Here is a 20,587-nt window from a genome sequence, read left to right as displayed (position 1 = left end):
CTCGTTCTAAGGTAAGTATTTCATAATGAGCTAGTATGCGGTGCATACTAGCTCATTATGCCTTTTGCTTTGCAGGTTTTAAAAAAAAAAAAAAAAAAATGCGGGTTTACTACCGCTTTAATCAGGGGTAACCCCTGATTATCCTCCACATAAAAAAAAAAACACCCACAAGAGATTCAAAAGAAAAAAGGTGAGAAAAAAAAAAAAAACCCACATATAATCTGCCCCTCCATGCCGTCCAACTCTCACCCTCCCCCCTATCCTTATTTTGAGCGCACAACCATAGATTATTTAATACTACAAGATTTAATGATTTTGTTTAGGGATTTTGTTCCCTATATTTAATAAAGGGAGTCCAGACTTTCCGATACGTATCCTCTTGCTCTCTCAGCATCATAGTAAGATTTTCCATTTGCTGGATTTCTGTTATTCTGTCAAGCCATTGTGATATAATTGGAGATGCAGTGCTTTTCCAAAGGGCCGGTATACCAGCTTTTGCTGCCGTAAGCAAATGCCTTAAGAGGGAATTTTTATATTTTTCAGTGGATACCGGGATATTATGCAGCAAGAAAGCTGCTGGGTTTTCTCCAAGAGACACTTCCCTAATTTCTTTAATTGTTTCAGTGACCATCTTTCAGAATTCTTTAAGTCCAGGACATTCCTAAAATATACCATATACCACCAGTGTACCATAGTGCCCTCTGCACCCTGACATCTCCAACAAAGGTTGGATACTTATGGAAATATCCAATTCAATACTGTCGGGGTTCTGTACCACCTAGTCAGGATTTTATAACCCTCTTCCTGGTATCTGGTTGCCATTGAGGCCTCATGTGTGAGCATAAAGATTTTTTTTTTCCTGTTCCTCTGAATATGTTGCTCCCAGATCCCTTTCCTATGCTTGTACAAAAGCCAATTCTTGTGGGGCTTTCAAATCAGTCAGCAAGGAGTACATTAATGATAATGAGTGTCTCAGTGGTTTCCCTTTTAAGCATATCTGCTCAAACTTAGATGGTGTACGTACCACTGACATTTGCGGTGTTATTGATTGAAGAAAGGCGTTAAGTTGTGTTCGATTAAATGGCTCTATATCCCCTGTCAACACTTGTTCAATCTCCCCACTAGTCATCCCATGATTGTCTATCGAGAAATGCAGAAGCCTTCTAATTCCCTGTCGTCTTAAGTCCTTAAACTGTCACGCTTCTTGCCACACTGCGGGTTGGAGGCAATCATGCCAGCAATCCTGTGCTCTAACCTGGCTAGGGCCGAAGAAATGTCATCCTTGGTGACAAAGCGTGAAGCAGTAGTGTTGACTGTAGGCACAAAACCAGATAGGTGCAGCGGCTCAGATTACCTGGAAGCCTCTGGTCTTTCAGAGATACAACACTAGGGATACGACTTGGTTCATCAGGAACTACTGAGAACATGTCCCTGTAGCGTTAGTCCAGCACCTCTTTTTTGAAGACATTTACCAGCCACAAATAGAGAGTACCTGGGTGTATTAACACACCTCAGAAGGGAGACCCTTTAATAGGGCTCATCAAGCCCCTATGCAACAATCCTGCTAAGCACCTTTAGCCTGCCAAGCAACACCTGGCGACTCAAGAGACCTGGGTAAGGAGAAATTAACCGCTACAAATGCCTAGTTCAGAGCCTGCTCCGTGTACCACAGTTGCCTTCTGGAAGAACCTCATGCTTGGCATACACAGCTTACATTATACTCGAGTATAAGCCGAGATTTTCAGCCCTTTTTTTTAGGCTGAAAGTGCCCCCCTCGGCTTATACTCGAGTCACCGCCGTCTGCCTACCTGATCAGGCATGTCATGTAGACAGACGGTGGCCAGCGTGTCATAAAAACATACAGCGACCATTCCAGTATTTAAAAGCCACGCCTCCTCCTCGTCTGATAGGCAGAACACTCAATTTCCCAGCAGTCAGTTTTCAGCCTATCACGGACATCCGCTCATCCTCATACCTCAGACGAAGATGAGCGGATGTCCGTGATAGGCTGAAAACTGACTGCTGGGAAATTGAGTGTTCTGCCTATCACAGACGAAGAGGAGGCATGGCTTTTGAATACTGGAATGGCCGCCGTATGTTTTTATGACACGCTGATTGGTGGCTGCAGATGGGCACACGGAGGCATGCACAGGACACAAAGGATGAAGATTAGCACAGGTAGGCTGCAATGGACACAGGGAGGTATACACAGGACACAGTGAGGTAGGCAGATCTGCACAGGACACAGGGAGGCATACACAGGACACAGTGAGGTAGGCAGATCTGCACAGGACACAGGCAGATCTGCACAGGACACAGGGAGGCATGCAATAGACACAGTGAGACATGCAGCTGCAGATGGGCATTGTTGACCCTCTTTGCCACTTACAGTAGCTGCTGCATTTCCCACCCCCGGCTTATACTCGAGTCAATAAGTTTTCCCAGTTTTTTGTGGTAAATTAGGGGACCGGGCTTATATTCGGATCGACCTATACTCGAGTATAAACTTGCACAGTCACGGGCAAGGCTGTATTCACGCATGATGCAAATCTTCATGCACCTAGATAAAGGCTACGGCGCATGTGTGGCTTTGCGAAGCCGCGTACGCCATGGCCACCAAACAAACTGCTGAGAGCAGCAGGGTTCTTGCGAATGCACGTGTGCCACGGTGAACGAAGAGGAGAAATGGCACACCATTGTGCACCATCATACAGGTAAAAAACAGCCAGACACAAGCGAAAAAAAAAGTACACATTGCAAACACCAACAGCTAGCTCATAATCTCCCCCATATGGTCACTGCACACAGGTGTCCAGCCTCTAGCTAGCTTGACTGATTGTTACAATCACTGGGACACCCCAAAATAAGTAAATAAAAGGGGTTTCACCTACCTGTCCACGCACAGGGCAGATTAGAAACTAAGAGCCCAATCTTCACCCTTGACAGCAGGTTCCTGTCACTTGAGGCCCCTCATGTTTGGGGTCCACTCCCTTGGGCCTGTACAGCACCCTGCAGGAATGCCTTAGCACTGTGGTGTCCAGCACCCAGAGTACGTTTACAGGCAAAACCTTGCAGGATCTCGAGTCTTCTTTGGGAGGCTCGGGTACCATTTATCTAAGCACATAAAGCCTGTGTCAAATGGATCCCATCGGACAATCCCTTGATTTAACAACGATTTGTTGGACTAGGGACCTGGAGCTCAGAGAGCTCAAACAAACGTGCCATCCACCTTGCAGACACTGGTAAAAAAATGAAGTACTTCCTGCATGGGAGGGGTTATATAGGGGATCACTTCCTGTCTAAAGACCTTTGGTCTACAAGTGTCTATTCACCTGGAGATGAAGTATAACCCAGTAGGTAATGAATATTAGCCTAACTCTGTCCCATGATGTATGTAAAAGATATTTTCACAGATACACCATATAAAGACAAAATAAATCACGCTATAATCTAATCCTTAAACCAATAAAACACTATAAACAAAATATTGAAATTTCAGTATCAACAACATAACTTAAAAAACAGTTTATGACACCCTTGTGCATCTATGTCCAAGTGTAAATGTAAATATACCAATAGTGAAAACCATGCTTTGGTTTGGTCTCACAGACTTACCAGAAATATTATCAGTGCAACCACACACCAATTTATAAAACTCTTCCACTTTTGTTTCATAAACAGCAAGTCAAAGGCAATGGGAAACCTTAAAAACAAGATGAAACATTACTGAACAATTGTGTCCTCAAGTCTTGTTACATTGCAAAATTGCTTACATACAATAATTCCTGATTCTAAGAGAAAGGGCACATTTGGTACATGCAAACAGCTTGGCTTCAATTTTTAGCTCTAAAGTTGGTTATAAATAGCTAAAATTCCAAGCTGCGGGTGGCCCTGTTGGCACCATCCAGCTTGGTAGCGTTGATGAGATTAGCAGGTGGAAAATTGTTGGCTGAACAGTGACTGAATCTATTGTTCGGATATTCTGACTGCCGTAGGTGCTGTTACTGTGTGAATACAATAGCGAGCAGTGGAGATTCTTCCATCCACCCCGTTTAGTGTGGATGGAGAAATCTACTAACTTCTCTCATTCAGCCCACAGGGAATAGCGAAATTGAAGTGCGTATGGCAAGACAAAGCCTGTATGTTTGAGATGTATAGTCTGTAATGACAAACATTTACATAAACTGGTGAAATCAAATATAAACTTTATCATACTATCTGTATCTTTAATCAATTATTAAAACACAGGTAACTTGACCTAGACAAAAAAAATGACCACATCATAGCAGCTCCCATGCAGCTAGTAAGGAACTCTGACACAAACAACCCATTCCCAACTGCAATCAGATTAATGTTATCAGTGAATATTAGTATTAGTTTTATTTTAGACCTAATAAGGTACATACTCCTCTGATGGTCTGACTGTCTTGATTACTCACTAATAACCTGGAGACAATCAGTGTGATCACCTTGACAGGATGACCACATGAAGTTTGTTTACAAACAAACCTGCAGCTTCGAGCTGTCACTGTGCCTCACAGTGCATTACAGTGTGAAAAATAAATGTTTAAAACTGTAAAACAATGTAAAAGATATTTAGATTATTAATAGATATTTTTAAGGCCTTAATTAGCTCCGCTCATAAAAATGATGGATGTGGATAAACAGTACATAAATTTGGACTGGAGTCAGCAAAAACCTGGATTATAAGTAGTTGCTCCTCGAAAGACTAATTTATTTTCTGAGCAGAAAATGGTCATACTAAACTTGGCAATATTTGACACCAAGGGTCTGTTTAGAGCCCTCTGTTTTTTCTTTACGTTATATTTATGTGAAATTTCCAAAAATAATAGAACACAGACAAGAAAGATTACAAATACAAACCATGAGCACAATTAAAAAGGACAACCGCGAGATTGAAAAAAAAAAAAAAAAAAACATTAATACTTACAGTACCTAAATGGCTGCATCATCGATCCGATGCTGGAGCTGTCCCCCGACAGCTCTAAGACCAAGAACTGAGTGATAACATGACCACTGAGCAGAGAGCAATGACTATCAGTCATCTGCTTTCTGCTCTGCCCCCCAGCACTCACTGGAGCAGCATGAGCATCAATGCTGAACTCCAGGTGAACAAGCTAAATACACAAATTAAACACTAAGTTTAGGCTAAATTAAAAACAGAAGAATCAGCACAAGGGATATAATTTACATTGAGTATGAAGTGATCCGCCTTTTCCTGGCAGATCCCACATTTCTAGAAACCGCACTACAGCTTCAATAAATGACACTGGATCTCTGAATCGGGGGGGGGGGGGGGGGTGGATGATTTTTAGCTATCCCCCCACCATTTAGATATCCTGGGTCATTCATTGAAGTTGTAGCACAGCTTCTATAAATGGCAGACCTGCCAGCAAAGGGCGGACATAGTAAAGGTCTTGTTCACGAAAAAACAGCAGAATGGACACATCAAATTAAAGGTATGTCCCTTGTGCCAATTTTTCTGTTTTAAGCTAAACTTAGGCTTTAAATACATACGTATTTACGAGCTATGTTATCTGCCAAAGGATTTGTATTTCTTTCCATTTAGTTCTGAGACTTATACAGTCTTGCTAGAGAGCACAGGCAGGTGGATGATGCCTCTTAGAAGGAATAAAAAGGTGTCTACTCCACACCCCATCCTACTGACTTGGAAGAGAAGCAGTAGACTGATGAGGTCATGCGTTTAGAATAGCTTGTCGCCAAGTTCAGAAGCTACTTTTGGGCGACAAGCTTCACGTGGCGCAGTCTGCTGTGATTGCAGTGAGATTAATCGCACGGCCCAACCGCACCCCGTTTTTAAGGGCCATTTAAATAAATGGTATCTGAAATGCGCATTGTGTGATTTGTCATTTTACCAGAGCATTTTGAAATCACTGACAGAATCGCGGCAATTCTGCCAGCGATTCAAAATGCCCAGGTGTAAATGCAGCCCAAAGTGGTTCTAAAGGCTCAACGTTTTTACCTTAACCAGTTCCCGACCGGCTCACGCAGATATAATGTCTCTCCTGAGCGAAATCCCGTACAGGCTTTGCCCAGGAAAGCCACCAGCAGGGGACCCGATGCGCATGGCCGGTGAGCGAAATCGTGTGCACGGGCGGCAGCATGGGGGTTTGTGTGTGTAAAAACACAAATCCCTGTGCTGTCAGAGGAGAAAAGAAACAAAGTAGAAACAGCGATCTGTCATCTCTCCTAGTTTGTCACAGTTAACCCCCTGATCGCCCCTTAACATAGCAATTAGTGCATATTTATAGCACTGATCACTCTGTAAATGTCAATGGTACCAAAAATGTGTCAAAAGTGTCCGATCTGCTGTACCTGGAGGATGCTGGCCCCTCTTTGGCGGCAGCATTGGAGTTGATTCAGAGATTCGGCAACTTCTCGGGCTTGCGTATAAAATTGGTCTAAATCCCAAATTCTCCCCTTAGATGTGACAGCCCCCACGTCGTTGCAGGCGGCGCCTCCCCTGGTGCGGACGGACCGGATCAAATACTTGGGAATACAGTGCTCCCGCTCCATTGCGGATTATCTCCATCTGAATATACAGCCACTCTTCCCCATCCTTAAACGTAAGACCCAGGTTTGGTCTAGGTTGCCGCTTGGGGTTATGGGACGGCTGGGGCTTGTGAAAATGATCCTCCTCCCTAAATTGCTTTATGTCTTCTGGCATGCTCCGGTATCTGTTCCACGCGCATGTCTTCCGCGATATGGAATCTATTTTAAATTCCTTTATTTGGGGGTCTTCCAGGTGCAAGCTGGCTTGGCAGACTCTCAAATGTCCTGTCCATCTGGGTGGAGTGGCGCTTCCGGGCCTGGCGGCTTATTACATGGCTTCCCAATTGTCCCACCTTTTCTATATTAACACTTATGATAGACTTCGCTACTCTACTCTGGTATGTACGCCGGTCACGGACGTGGTTGCGCACCCCTTTCAGATTCTATTTTGTAGCCATCGGGGGCTTTCCCGCTTGGGTTCGGGGCAGCTCATGCTTTTACACCATAGTAGAATTTGGAGTGGGGCCCAGAGGGCGACTACGGCTCCCATCCTGCATGCCCACACGCCTCTCTGGGAGAACCCCTCCCTACCCGAGATGCTGAAGGTGCCGGATTATAAGCTGTGGATATGCAGAGGGATAATATACTTGTCCCAGCTGTACGGGGCTCAGGGCATTAAAACTTTTCAGCAGCTAAAGGAGGAGTATGACCTTCCGAACTTTATGTTGTTTCGCTACCTGCAGGTCCGTCATGCGGCTCAGACCCAATTTGGGCGCTCCTCTCCACCACTGGAATCCACAGCCTTGGCGGATTTGGTGTTCGGAGACGACTCGAGGAAATTGATTTCCTGTTTCTACCAGATTCTCATTACCCCCCAGGCCACGGCTAGAGCATACAGGTTAAAAGCACGCTGGGAGGATGATGTTGGGGCCTTGGAGGATGACCAGTGGAGTGATGTCCTGAATGTATCTAGGGTGGTGTCTCCGAGGCTGTCAGATAGGCTCACGCATCTCTACATGCTCCACCGCACATATCTTACCCCTGGACGCCTGTCCAGATTCAAGCCAGACTTTGACCCTGCTTGCCCCCGCTGTGGTGATACCAACAGTTTTTTCTACCACCTCATATGGGCTTGCCCGCTTGTCCATGGTTTCTGGGAGCAAATAATTAAGTTTCTGCATGACCATATGGGCTCCCCCGTTGCCCTATGCCCACAGCAGTGTATCCTGGGTCTTCTTCCTCTTCCTGAGGAGGACAAACACTTTAGGACATTTTTGCAAGAGGTCCTCTTCACTGCTCGGATGCAGATAGCCTGCTTGTGGCTTAGGCCTACTCCCCCTACGATCCAGCAGTGGAGAGGGGCAGTGAACAGTGTCTTACCGTTTAAAAAAGTAATGTATGCCAACCGAGGGTGCCCAGACAAATTTGGTAAGGTGTGGGATAGATGGATGGAGAGTGCAGATAGCTGCTCTGGTTGAAGAGCATATACCACGCCATTGCGGGGCCCGACCTCCCCTCTACTCCCTTACGCTACCTTGGCCTCTTGGGGCATTTGTTCCTGAACACATCAGTTTAAAATGCTTGTATGTGCGGCAGTCAAGATGTTTCACTTTTGTATGTCAGATGTAAGATGCTTATTTTATTGGGTACTGTGTATATTGGTGCTTGTTGCAACAGGGTTTATTCATATGTATGATGACATTTTTTATTTCTATGCTCAATAAACTTGATTTTGGTTAAAAAAAAGTGTCCGATCTGCCCATGCAATACCGCTTAAAATTGCAGATCACTGCCATTACCAGAAAAAAAAAAAAATAAATAAAAAAGGCCATAAATCTTTCCCATAGTTTGTAAACGCTATAACTTTTGTGCAAACCAATCAATATATTCTTATTGCGACTTTTTTTTTTCCAACGATATGTAGTAGGATATATATCAGCCTAAACTGAGGAAAAAAAAAAACTTTTGTTTTTTTTAAAATCTGGATATTTACTATAGCAAAAAGTAAAAGATAGTGTTTTTTTTTTTTTTTAATTCTCACTATTCTTTTGTTTAACTAGTTGCTGACCGCCGGCCGTCAAATGACGGCCAGGCGGCGCACCTATTGTGGCGGGAGGCCGTCATATGACGGCCTCCCGTTTAAACAGGGATGCGCGCGATCGTGCGCGCGCATCCCTGTTTCTTCGGTGGCGGCGTGTCACGGAGACACCGCTCGCCACCGAAGTGGGTGAACAGCCATTCGTTATGGCTGTTTACCACGTGATCGGCCGTGATGAAGTCACGGCCGATCACAGATGGTCACACCCCGTACGTGCACGGCGCATGCGCGCGATCGCGAGCGCGCTGCGCGTGCACGTCGGTGGCGGCGTGTTCCCCGGGAACACTGCTCGTCACCGACACTGGTAAACAGCCATTGGCTGGCTGTTTACCCACGTGATCGGCTGTGATCCTTTCACAGCCGATCACTAAAATGTAAACAAACCGCGGTAACGGGATGTTACCGGGTTCTCCTCCTCACACACCGATCGTGTGTGAGGAGGAGATTGCGGTAACATCTCGTTACCGCATACAGTGTACACCAAACATACTGATTGCCCCCCCCCCCCCCCAATAAAGAGGACCTGTCACCACCCCTCATAGTACCTGTCAATCACAGTCCATCAGAGTACCTGTCACAGTCCATCAGAGTATTTGAGTACCTGTCCCAGTCCATCAGAGTATTTGAGTACCTGTCCCAGCCCATCAGAGTACCCGAGTACCTGTCCCAGCCCATCAGAGTACCCGAGTACCTGTCCCAGCCCATCAGAGTACCCGAGTACCTGTCCCAGCCCATCAGAGTACCCGAGTACCTGTCCCAGCCCATCAGAGTACCCGAGTACCTGTCCCGGCCCATCAGAGTACCCGAGTACCTGTCCCGGCCCATCAGAGTACCCGAGTACCTGTCCCGGCCCATCAGAGTACCCGAGTACCTGTCCCAGCCCATCAGAGTACCCGAGTACCTGTCCCAGCCCATCAGAGTACCCGAGTACCTGTCACAGTTCATCTGAGTACCCGAGTACCTGTCCCGGCCCATCAGAGTACCCGAGTACCTGTCCCGGCCCATCAGAGTACCCGAGTACCTGTCCCGGCCCATCAGAGTACCCGAGTACCTGTCCCGGCCCATCAGAGTACCCGAGTACCTGTCCCGGCCCATCAGAGTACCCGAGTACCTGTCCCGGCCCATCAGAGTACCCGAGTACCTGTCACGGCACATCAGAGTACCCGAGTACCTGTCACGGCACATCAGGGTACCCGAGTACCTGTCACGGCCCATCAGGGTACCCGAGTACCTGTCACGGCCCATCAGGGTACCCGAGTACCTGTCACGGGCCATCAGGGTACCCGAGTACCTGTCACGGCCCATCAGGGTACCCGAGTACCTGTCACAGTCCATTAGAGTACCGAGTACCTGTCACGGTCCATTAGAGTACCGAGTACCTGTCACGGTCCATTAGAGTACCGAGTACCTGTCACAGTCCATTAGAGTACCGAGTACCTGTCACAGTCCATTAGAGTACCGAGTACCTGTCACAGCCCATCTGAGTACCCGAGTACCTGTTCCAGTCCATCTGTGTACCAGAGTACCTGTCACCGCCCTTCAGAGTACCCAAATACCAGTCACCAAACCATCAGAGTACCTGCCACCAGGCCATCAGAGTACCTGAGTACTTGTCACCAGGCCATCAGAGTACCCGAGTACCTGTCACCAGGCCATCAGAGTACCCGAGTACCTGTCACCAGGCCATCAGAGTACCCGAGTACCTGTCACCAGGCCATCAGAGTACTCGAGTACCTGTCACCAGGCCATCAGAGTACCCGAGTACCTGTCACCAGGCCATCAGAGTACCCGAGTACCTGTCACCAGGCCATCAGAGTACCCGAGTACCTGTTCCAGTCCATCTGAGTACCCGAGTACCTGTCACAGTCCATCCAAAAAGAGGATTGGGGCTACTCTGTGCAAAACCATTGCACAGAACAGGTAAGTATTATTATACAGGATTCATATAGCACCGACAGTTTACACAGCTCTTTACAACATTAGGGTGGACAGTACAATTACAATACAATTCGATACAGGGGGAATCAGAAAGCCCTGTTCGTTAGAGCTTACAATCTAGGAGGGAGGGTTAAGTTATACAAAAGGGTAATAGCTGTGAGGGATGAGCTAATTGAGAAAATAGTGCAGTTGTTAGATGGAGGCCGGATAGGCTTTTTTCAGGGATTGCCTAAAAGTGGATACATTTGGAGACAGTCTGAAAGATTGGGGCAGCAAATTCCAGAGGATGAGTGAGGCTCGGGAGAAGTCCTGGAGGTGGATATGGGAGGAGGTGATGAGGGAGCTGGAGAGCAGAAGGTCTTGGGAGGAACAAAGAGGGCAATTAGGTTGGTATTTTGAGACTAGGCTAGTGATATAGCTGGGGACAGAGTTGTGGATGGCTTTGTAACTTATTGTTAGTATTTTGAATTTAATTTGTTGGGCAAGTGGCAGCCAACGGAGGGATTGGCAGAGAGGGGTAGCAGACACTGTGCGGTTTGTAAGGTGGATGGGTCTGGCAGCAGCATTCATGATGGACTGAAGGGGGGATAGTCTATTTAAAGGTAAGCCAATGAGTACCCGAGTACCTATCTCCAGCCCATCAGAGTACCCGAGTACCTATTTGCAGCCCATGTCTCATAGAATATACGTTGGGGTGTTTACTTTCCAAAATGGGGTCATTTTGTGGGTAATTTCACTGTCCTGGTGGTCCAGGACCTTCAAAAGTGTGATGGGTAGGAATGAAATGAGATGTGTCATTTATGCTCCTAGAACGCCTGAACGTACTACTTCAATGTTCGGCCTCTCTATGTGGCCAGGCTGTGTAAAAGTCCTACACATGTGGTATCGCCATACTCGGGAGGAGTAGCAGAATGTATTTTGGGGTGTAATTTTTGCTATATACATGTTATGTGTTAGAAATATCTTATAAATTGATCATTTTGTGTAAAAAAAAAATGCGTTTTAATTTTTTTCCACATATTCCAAAAACTTCTGGAAAAAAATGAACCGTTCAAAAGACTCATTATGCCTCACAGATTATACGTTGGGGTGTTTGCTTTCCAAAATGGGGTAATTTTATGGGAAATTCCATTGTGCTGGTACTCCAGGGCCTTCAAAAGTGTAATAGGTGGTTGAGAAATGAGATGCGTAATTTTTGCTCATAGAACGTCTGAAGGTACTACATCAATGTTAGTGCTCTGTATGTGGCCAGGCTGTGTAAAAGTCTCACACACGTGGTATCGCTGTACTCGGGAAGAGTAGCAGAATGTATTTTGGGGTGTAATTTTGGCTATATACATGCTATGTGTTAGAAATATCTTATAAATTGACAATTTTGTGTAAAAAAAAATGCGTTTTAATTTTTTTCCACATATTCCAAAAACTTCTGGAAAAAAATGAACCGTTCAAAAGACTCATTATGCCTCACAGATTATACGTTGGGGTGTTTGCTTTCCAAAATGGGGTAATTTTATGGGAAATTCCATTGTGCTGGTACTCCAGGGCCTTCAAAAGTGTAATAGGTGGTTGAGAAATGAGATGCGTCATTTTTGCTCGTAGAACGTCTGAAGGTACTACATCAATGTTGGTGCTCTGTATGTGGCCAGGCTGTGTAAAAGTCTCACACATGTGGTATCGCCGTACTCGGGAAGAGTAGCAGAATGTATTTTGGGGGGTAATTTGTTGTATACATATGCTGTGTGTGAGAAATAACCTGATAATATGACAATTTAGTAAAAAAAAAAAATAAATAAATAAAATCTTCATTTTGCAAAGAATTGTGGGAAAAAATGACAACTTAAAAAACTCACCATGCTACTTACTTAATACCTTGGGATGTCTACTTTGTAAAAAGGGGTCATTTGGGGGGTATTTGTACTTTCCTGACTAGTTAGAGTCTCAAGAAATTAGGTACACCTGATGTACTGAAGGCCTGATCAGAAGTGATGAATTTTCAGTGATTGGCACCATAGATTGTAGACTCTATAACTTTCACAAAGACCAAATAATATATACTAATGTGGGTTATTTTTACCAAAGATATGTAGCAGTATAAATTTTTGAAGAAAAATTACTAATTAGCAAAAATTTATGACAGAAACGAAGAAAAAGGCATTTTTTTCACAAAATTTACGTTTTATTTTATTTATAGCACAAAAAATAAAAAACCCACTAGTGATTAAATACCACTAAAAGAAAGCTCTATTTGTGTGGAAAAAAGGACGCAAGTTTCATATGGATACTGTGTTGGATGACTGAGTAATTGTCATTCAAAGTGTGAGAGCGCTGAAAGCTGAAAATTGGTCTGGTCAGGAAGGGGGTGTAACTGCACTGTATTGAGGTGGTTATAGAGCAAAAAAATAAAACTACAGAGGTGATCAAATACCACCAAAAGAAAGCTCTATTTGTGGGGGGGAAAAAAACCCGTAATTTTGTTTGGGTACAAAAATCGCACAAACGCACAATTGTCAGTTAAATCGACGCAGTGTCGTATCGCAAAAAATGGCCCGGTCATTGAGCAGCCAAATATTCTGGGGCTGAAGTGGTTAATAAATTCTATGCATTCAGGTAAAAAAAAAACTTCCATGTGCAGCTCCCCTCCCTTATAATTACTTGAGCCCCATCTTGATCTAGCAATGTGCACTAGAGCAGCAGCTCTCCTGGGTCTCTCTCCCCTCACTGGCTCACAAAGCAGTGAGAGGCATTGGCTCCTGCTGCTGTCAATCCCACCCAGTGAGCCAATGACGAGAGAGCAGGGGAAAGGGCCGAGCCATGCTGTGTGTGTAGTTAGACACACAAAGCGCTGTTTGAGTGTGATCCTGCTCGAGTGCCACCATGGAAAGAGGCTTGCTATTGGGGGCACTCGGCAGAGGCGGGAGGAGTCAGGACACCAGTGGGATGCCCAAAAAGAGGATTGGGGCTACTCTGTGCAAAACCATTGCACAGAACAGGTAAGTATTATTATACAGGATTCATATAGCACCGACAGTTTACACAGCTCTTTACAACATTAGGGTGGACAGTACAATTACAATACAATTCGATACAGGGGGAATCAGAAAGCCCTGTTCGTTAGAGCTTACAATCTAGGAGGGAGGGTTAAGTTATACAAAAGGGTAATAGCTGTGAGGGATGAGCTAATTGAGAAAATAGTGCAGTTGTTAGATGGAGGCCGGATAGGCTTTTTTCAGGGATTGCCTAAAAGTGGATACATTTGGAGACAGTCTGAAAGATTGGGGCAGCAAATTCCAGAGGATGAGTGAGGCTCGGGAGAAGTCCTGGAGGTGGATATGGGAGGAGGTGATGAGGGAGCTGGAGAGCAGAAGGTCTTGGGAGGAACAAAGAGGGCAATTAGGTTGGTATTTTGAGACTAGGCTAGTGATATAGCTGGGGACAGAGTTGTGGATGGCTTTGTAACTTATTGTTAGTATTTTGAATTTAATTTGTTGGGCAAGTGGCAGCCAACGGAGGGATTGGCAGAGAGGGGTAGCAGACACTGTGCGGTTTGTAAGGTGGATGGGTCTGGCATTCATGATGGACTGAAGGGGGGATAGTCTATTTAAAGGTAAGCCAATGAGGAGGGAGTTACAGTAGTCAAGGCGAGAGATAACCAGGGGGTGAATCAGGGGCTTTGTGGTTTCATTGGTTAGAAAGGGACGTAGTTTAGAGATGTTGCAGAGGTTGAGGCGGCAAGCTTTGGTAAGTGAATGGATGTGGGGCTGAAAGGAGAATTCAGAGGAAATATTAGAAGTTCAGTTTTGGACAAGTTGAGATTGAGGAAGTGGTGTGACATCCATAAAGATATGTCTGTTAGAAAGTTAGTGATGCGTGAGGAGACTGGTGGAGAGATAGATTTGGGTGTCGTCAGCGTAGAAATGATATTGAAAGGCGTGAGAGGCTATCAGCTGACCCAAGGAAGAGGTGCAGATTGAAAATAAAAGAGGTCCAAGAACAGAACCTTGGGGGACCCTGACGGAGAAGGGAAGAGGAGTGGAGGAAGAAGAATTGTAAGTGACACTGAAGGTGCGTTGAGATAGGTAGGATGAGAGCCACTGAAGAGCACAGTCGCGGAGACCAAGGGAGTAAAGTTTTTTTGAGGAGGAGGGGGTGGTCAACCGTGTCAAAGGCAGCTGAAAGGTCCAGAAGTAGGAGTGCAGAATAGTGTCCGTTGGTTTTTGCAGTTAGTAGGTCATTTGTGAGTTCTGCACAGAGCAGTTTCTGTGGAGTGTTGAGGGCGAAATCCAGATTGAAGGGGATCAAGAAGGTTATTCTTAATGAGGTGGTTACTCGGTTGTAAAACAGGCGTTCAAGGAGTTTAGAGAAAAAGGGGAGCAAGAAGATAGGGTGTAGGTTGTTAAGATTGGTAGGATCCAAGGACAGCTTTTTAAGTATGGGGGTGACCAGTGAATGTTTTAGAGAATTGGGGAAAATGCCAGAGGTGAGTTAGAGAGTGTAGGATAGAGTCATAGGGCGACTGTAGTGTTTGAGAGGGAATAGGGTACAGGGGGCAGGTGGTTAGGTGGGCATTAGAAAGTTTAGCAACTTCGTATGTAGTAGCAGTATAACATGTTTGTTATTTTAAAATAAATCCTATCTTTAGAATCACTAATTTGTATCTTTTATACTGTACCTGTAGTTCAGGTGTAATTATCATGTAATCAAGGGAGAGAGATAGAAACTTATGGAAACACACAAATGCAATATACTAGGATTGTTAGGTAGTTTGAGGTCATGAGGTCGAGATTGGTGATGATGTGTCAACACAAAAAAAAGGGAGTTTCCCTTTGACGACATATATGATTTTTTTCTAAAATGTTTATAAAGAGTTTCTTTGGAGAATTTTTTATTTCATTTGCTTCTTACCCAAGAACAGCACTAAATGGCCAGCCCCAGATAGCTCCAGCAGCCACACCGAGTACCGCCACCGAGATCTTCTCCATATACCAGCCGGTCATGGCTATTACAGTAGTATACATACAAAACGTGCTAGGAAGATAAGCTGCCAAACAAAAAGCATTTATATTAACACGTATAGATATAACAGACCTCAAAGAAAATATGGTACAGCAAAATTCTTCTACTTACTGCGAAACTGGTATTTAAAAGTATGAATAAGCAACTAAGAATGATGGGAGAAGTAGTCCCAGTCCCTGTGTAACATTTACCTAAAGTGGCCATACTTACACTTGTGTTCTAACGTATGGCACAACATGTGATGTATATACTATGGACTATGTATCCATTTGTTTTTAATGGCACCCCACTGTGCACAATGATTGCAATGAAAACATGTTGCCTTTTGGTGCACTGGAAAAAGTCAGTTAAGTGCATTTTTGATATGTGGAAAATTAATGGGCCTGTTTAACGCAACAGATGTAAACAAACCAATCAAAAAAATAAAAAATTACACCTAAAGGGCAGTGTGTCACATAATAATGCATTTCAGAGGGTATTTATGATATATCCCAGTATATATAGATTTTTGTCTATATATCAATATGGTTTCTTCAAGCATTGACTGTTTTATTATGTACCAGAGTGACAACACTAATGTAAACCAGTAATGAGGAATTTTTGTTTACAGCAATCCTAAAGTAGGATTGTCTTCTAAGGAAAAAAGTGGAACTGAACTCCTTTTCTTCTGGTTATAACTGAACTGAGCACCCTTAATCTGCCCACTGCCCCACAATGAAGAGATGCAGTCCTCTAATTACATCACACTTACCAGCAGCTGCAGAAAACATTCCTGTGCTGAGGACAAGGAAAGCCAACATGATTCGCCCAACATGGAGCCCAAATTTTTTACATACAGCTCTAGAAAAAAAAAAAATACATTAGCTCTTATTGCAGATTTCAAAACAGATGGGATAGAAAATGTAACACAATGAAGGTTACACTTTCTGAGAAAGGTAAAGTTTACAAAAACCATCACTCATGTAATTATATGTAACAGGATTAAAGTAACAAATGCGAAAGATCAGTTGTCTTGCTTATTCTGCTCTTGTAATTTGCCAGTGTAAAAGATGCACAGTCTACTGTTCAGTCCACTCTAAGCCCTTGTACACACGGTCGGACATTCCAACAACAAAATCCATCAGATTTTGTCCGAAACTGGTGTTGCATACACACGGTCGGACAAAGTTGTCGGAAAATGCGATCGTACGTAACGTGATAACGTTATTTAGTTACGACAGGACTACGTTCAGGCTAGTAGCCAATAGCTTTGGTCTAGGAATTTGATTCTAAGCATGCGTGGCACTTTGTCTGATCGGAATTCTCTACAAACGATCAGACAAAGTCCGATCGGATCATGTTGTCAGAAAATTTTATATCCAGCTCTCAAACTTTGTTGGTCGGACATTCCGACGGAAAAAGTCAGATGGAGCCCACACACGGTCGGATTATCCGACAACACAGTCCGATCGGACATTTTCCGTCCGACCGTGTGTACAAGGGCTTAGTGTGCACTGTTAGAACACAAAATTCCATATTTAAGAAAATAAAGAAATCTTTGATTCCCATTCTGTAAATGCTGAAGGTCTGTGCCTTAAAGCCACACCATTCTGATGTATTTCATCCAAATGGGCTTCATGGTTCTCTATAAAAAAAAGTCCAATCAGGGTGAAACGCATGAAAGAGATGTGGCTTTAAATGGGGACCTTCAGCATGTCAGTACTGGCTGAATAAAACTTTTATGTGGAGTGGCGTACTCATGTGTGCAGCCTCTGTGGGATACTTAAGCCGCGTACTCACGATCAGATTTTCCGACGAGAAATGTGTGATGACAGGCTGTTTGCAGAAAATCCGACTGTGTGTACGCTCCATCGAACAATTGTTGTCAGATTTTCAGCGGACAAATGTTGGATGGCAGGTTTTAAAATTTTCCGGACAAATGTCTGTTGTCGGATCGTCCAAGCGTGTGTACACAAGTCCGTCGGACAAAAGTACAAACACGCCTGCTCGGAAGCAAGGACAAGCCAGAATCGGTCAGTCTTGTAAACTAGCGTTTGTAATGGAGAATTAACATTTGTGACGTGGCAAATTATGAAATCTGGAAATACAGCGCACATTCTCTTCTTCTTTAATGGAATAATAATGAAGCTGCTTTGCTGGTGATACTGATGGAGTCATTGCAAGCTAATTTTCAGACTTTTTTTTCTAGTGATAAAGAATAAATATTATTATGCTTTTTTTTTTTTTTTTTTTTTTCAGGCAAGTTACCATAACACCATTATCCTGTAGTTTTTAAGATCAAACATACAACTATGTTGGTGTCCCTTGTCAATTTTACATTGTATTTTTTTTAAATGTAACTGCCTACTTCCCAACTGTCATTTGAAGTAAAACACATAGCCAAGTATTATTCTACACAATTTTATTTTATTGTGCATTAAAAAAAAAAGACAACAAATAAAATTAGACATGCTATCTGCCAATAGAACTTAACTAAAAAGTGCATTCTATGCATCCAAAAATAAATATAACAAACCAAATCAATATTATTTAACCAAAAAATAAAATAAAAGCCTCATGCATGTGCCCTGCTTCTTAACCGCTTGCTGACCAGTGCATGATGATATAAGTTGGCACAATGGCACGGCTGCACAAATGGGCATACAGGTAAATCCCCTTTAAGAAGTGGCATTGTGAGCACGCACACCCCCCCCCCCCCCCCCGGCATGCTCCGTGACCGTGGGACCTGCGGATTCGTTGCCCACCCTTGTCTAGCGATCGTGTCAGATTGGCAAAATGGGGAGATGCCTATGTAAACAAGGCATTTCCCCATTCTGTCTAGTGAGAAGACAGAGATCTACTCCTCCCTGTCATTGGCCCAAGCCCATCCCCCCACAGTTAGAATCACTCCCTAGGACACACTTACCCCTGGATCGCCACCTAGTGTTTAACCCCTTCCCTGCCAGTGTCATTTATACAGTAATCAGTGCAATTTTATAGCACCGATCGCTGTATAAATGACAATTGGTGTGAAAAGTGTCCGCCATAATATCGCAGTCATGATAAAAATCGCAGATCGCTGTCATTACTAATAAAAACTAACAATAATAAAAATGCCATAAATCCCCTATTTTGTAAACGATATAACTTTTGCGAAAACCAATCAATAGACATTTACTGTGATTTTTTTTTTTTTTTTTACGAAAAATATGTAGAAGAATACATATCAGCCTACACTGAGGAAAACATTTTAAAAATGTTTTTATATATATTTTTGGGGTATATTTATTATAGCAAAAAAAAATGGAATTACGTACCGGTAATGTCCTTTTCCAGGAGTCTTTCAGGACAGCCACCTTAGAGAGACCGGCTCCTCCCCTCTGAGGAAACACCGCCTTCAATTTCATAATTTAAGCCTCCTCCTCCCTTCGTTCCTCAGTTCTTCCAGAGTACCTCCGGCCAAACTGGGGAGACACAAGAACACGTCAAACAAATAAACTTTTTAAGTCTTACCTGACGATCTCATGCAATGAGTTCCCGATGATCTGCAACAATTTGGGTGGGAACCGGTGCTGTCCTGAAAGACTCCTGGAAAAGGACATTACCGGTACGTAATTCCATTTTTCCCCAATCGTCTTTCAGGACAGCCACCTTAGAGAGGATAAGCGAGTATATTACCTTAGGGTGGGACTACTGCCTGTAGCACCTTTCGACCAAAGGCTTGGTCTTTGGCTGACAGAAGATCCAGTCTATAGTGTCTCACAAACGTAGAAAAACTGGACCACGTTGCAGCTCTACAGATCTGTTCCGGAGACGCACCAGCCCACTCTGCCTGAGAAGTTGCCACGGCCCTGGTTGAGTGTGCTCTAATGCCCGCTGGAGGATCTAATCCCCCTGCCACGTATGCCTGCCCAATGGCTAACCTTAACCATCTAGCTATGGTACGTCTAGAGGCTTTGGAACCCTTCCTGGCCCCTGAAAATAAAACAAAAAGTGAATCTGTCTTTCTGAACTGACTTGTGCAGTCTAAATAATAAAGAACACATCTTCTAACATCTAGTCTGTGAAACATGTGTTCCTGTTCTCTAACTGGATTTGAACAAAATGTAGGTAGCACAATCTCCTGCATCCTGTGGAAACTAGAAGCTACCTTAGGCAAAAAGGCCGGATCTATCTTCAAAACCAGACGATCCGGAAAAGCCTGAAAAAAGGGAGCCCTGACAGAAAGGGCTTCGAGTTCACTTACTCTTCTTGCTGTAGTGATCGCCACCAAAAACACCGTTTCGAGAGTGATCAGCTTTAATGAGCAAGATTCTAACGGCTCAAAAGGTTCCCCTGTGAGAACCTGTAAAACTAAAGAAAGATCCCAAACCGGGAAGGGGGAGCTTGAAGCTGGTCTTTGCCTACCTAGGGCCCTGAAGAACCTTACGACCCAAGGATCTGACGCTAGATGTTTCTCTAAAAACACGCTCAAAGCGGAAACCTGAGCTTTTAGTGTTCCAAGCGCTAACCCCTTATCCGCCCCTGCCTGCAGGAACTCTAGAACGGCTATAGGGCTATGCACGTTGAAGGAACCCTCTGAACACCAGCTGTTAAACCGTTTCCATACCTTTAAGTAAATGGACTGGGTTTCCTTTTTCCTACAGTTTAGAAGAGTGGCTACCAACCGGTCTGAGAAGCCCTTGGCTTTTAGCAATTCTTCCTCAGAAGCCACGCTGCCAGGTTCCATCGTCCTACCTGAGGGCAGAACACCGGACCTTGAGACAGGAGATCCTCCTGCACTGGGAGAATCCAGGGGGGTTCTACAAACAGGCCCTTCAAGATCGAGAACCACGGCCTCCTGGGCCAGTGAGGTGCAATTAGAATGAGGGTAGTATTCTCCACTTGAAATTTCCTTAATACTGCTGGAATGAGCACTGGAGGGGGGAAAGCATAGCACCTGGAGAAACCCCAACTCTGTGCTAGTGCGTCCACCGCCAATGCCCCGTCCCCCCTGTTTATGGAGAAGAACGTTGCTACCTTCGC

At 44.3% G+C, this 20,587-nt stretch overlaps 1 protein-coding gene across 5 annotated transcripts in view; it reads right to left on the bottom strand.

Annotated features, from left to right (window-relative positions):
• ALG9 (ALG9 alpha-1,2-mannosyltransferase) overlaps positions 1-20,587 on the bottom strand; it is a 297,401-nt gene that overhangs the window by 250,217 nt on the left and 26,597 nt on the right. For all 5 annotated transcript variants that reach the window (XM_077456930.1, XM_077456931.1, XM_077456932.1 and 2 more), the window contains exons 5-7: positions 16,335-16,423; positions 15,473-15,608; positions 3,616-3,703 (exon numbers count right to left, since the gene is read on the bottom strand). In XM_077456930.1, the coding sequence (XP_077313056.1) occupies positions 3,616-3,703; positions 15,473-15,608; positions 16,335-16,423 (313 nt within the window). The remainder of the gene's footprint in view (positions 1-3,615; positions 3,704-15,472; positions 15,609-16,334; positions 16,424-20,587) is intronic.

Source organism: Lithobates pipiens, unplaced genomic scaffold (assembly GCF_037356315.1).
Source record: "Lithobates pipiens isolate NorthernLeopardFrog02 unplaced genomic scaffold, aLitPip1_a1.2 Scaffold_27, whole genome shotgun sequence".
In the NCBI taxonomy this organism is placed as follows: Eukaryota; Metazoa; Chordata; class Amphibia; order Anura; family Ranidae; genus Lithobates; species Lithobates pipiens.
The sequence above is the reverse complement of the archived record's forward strand: the minus strand, read 5'-3'. Positions and strand labels throughout refer to the sequence as shown.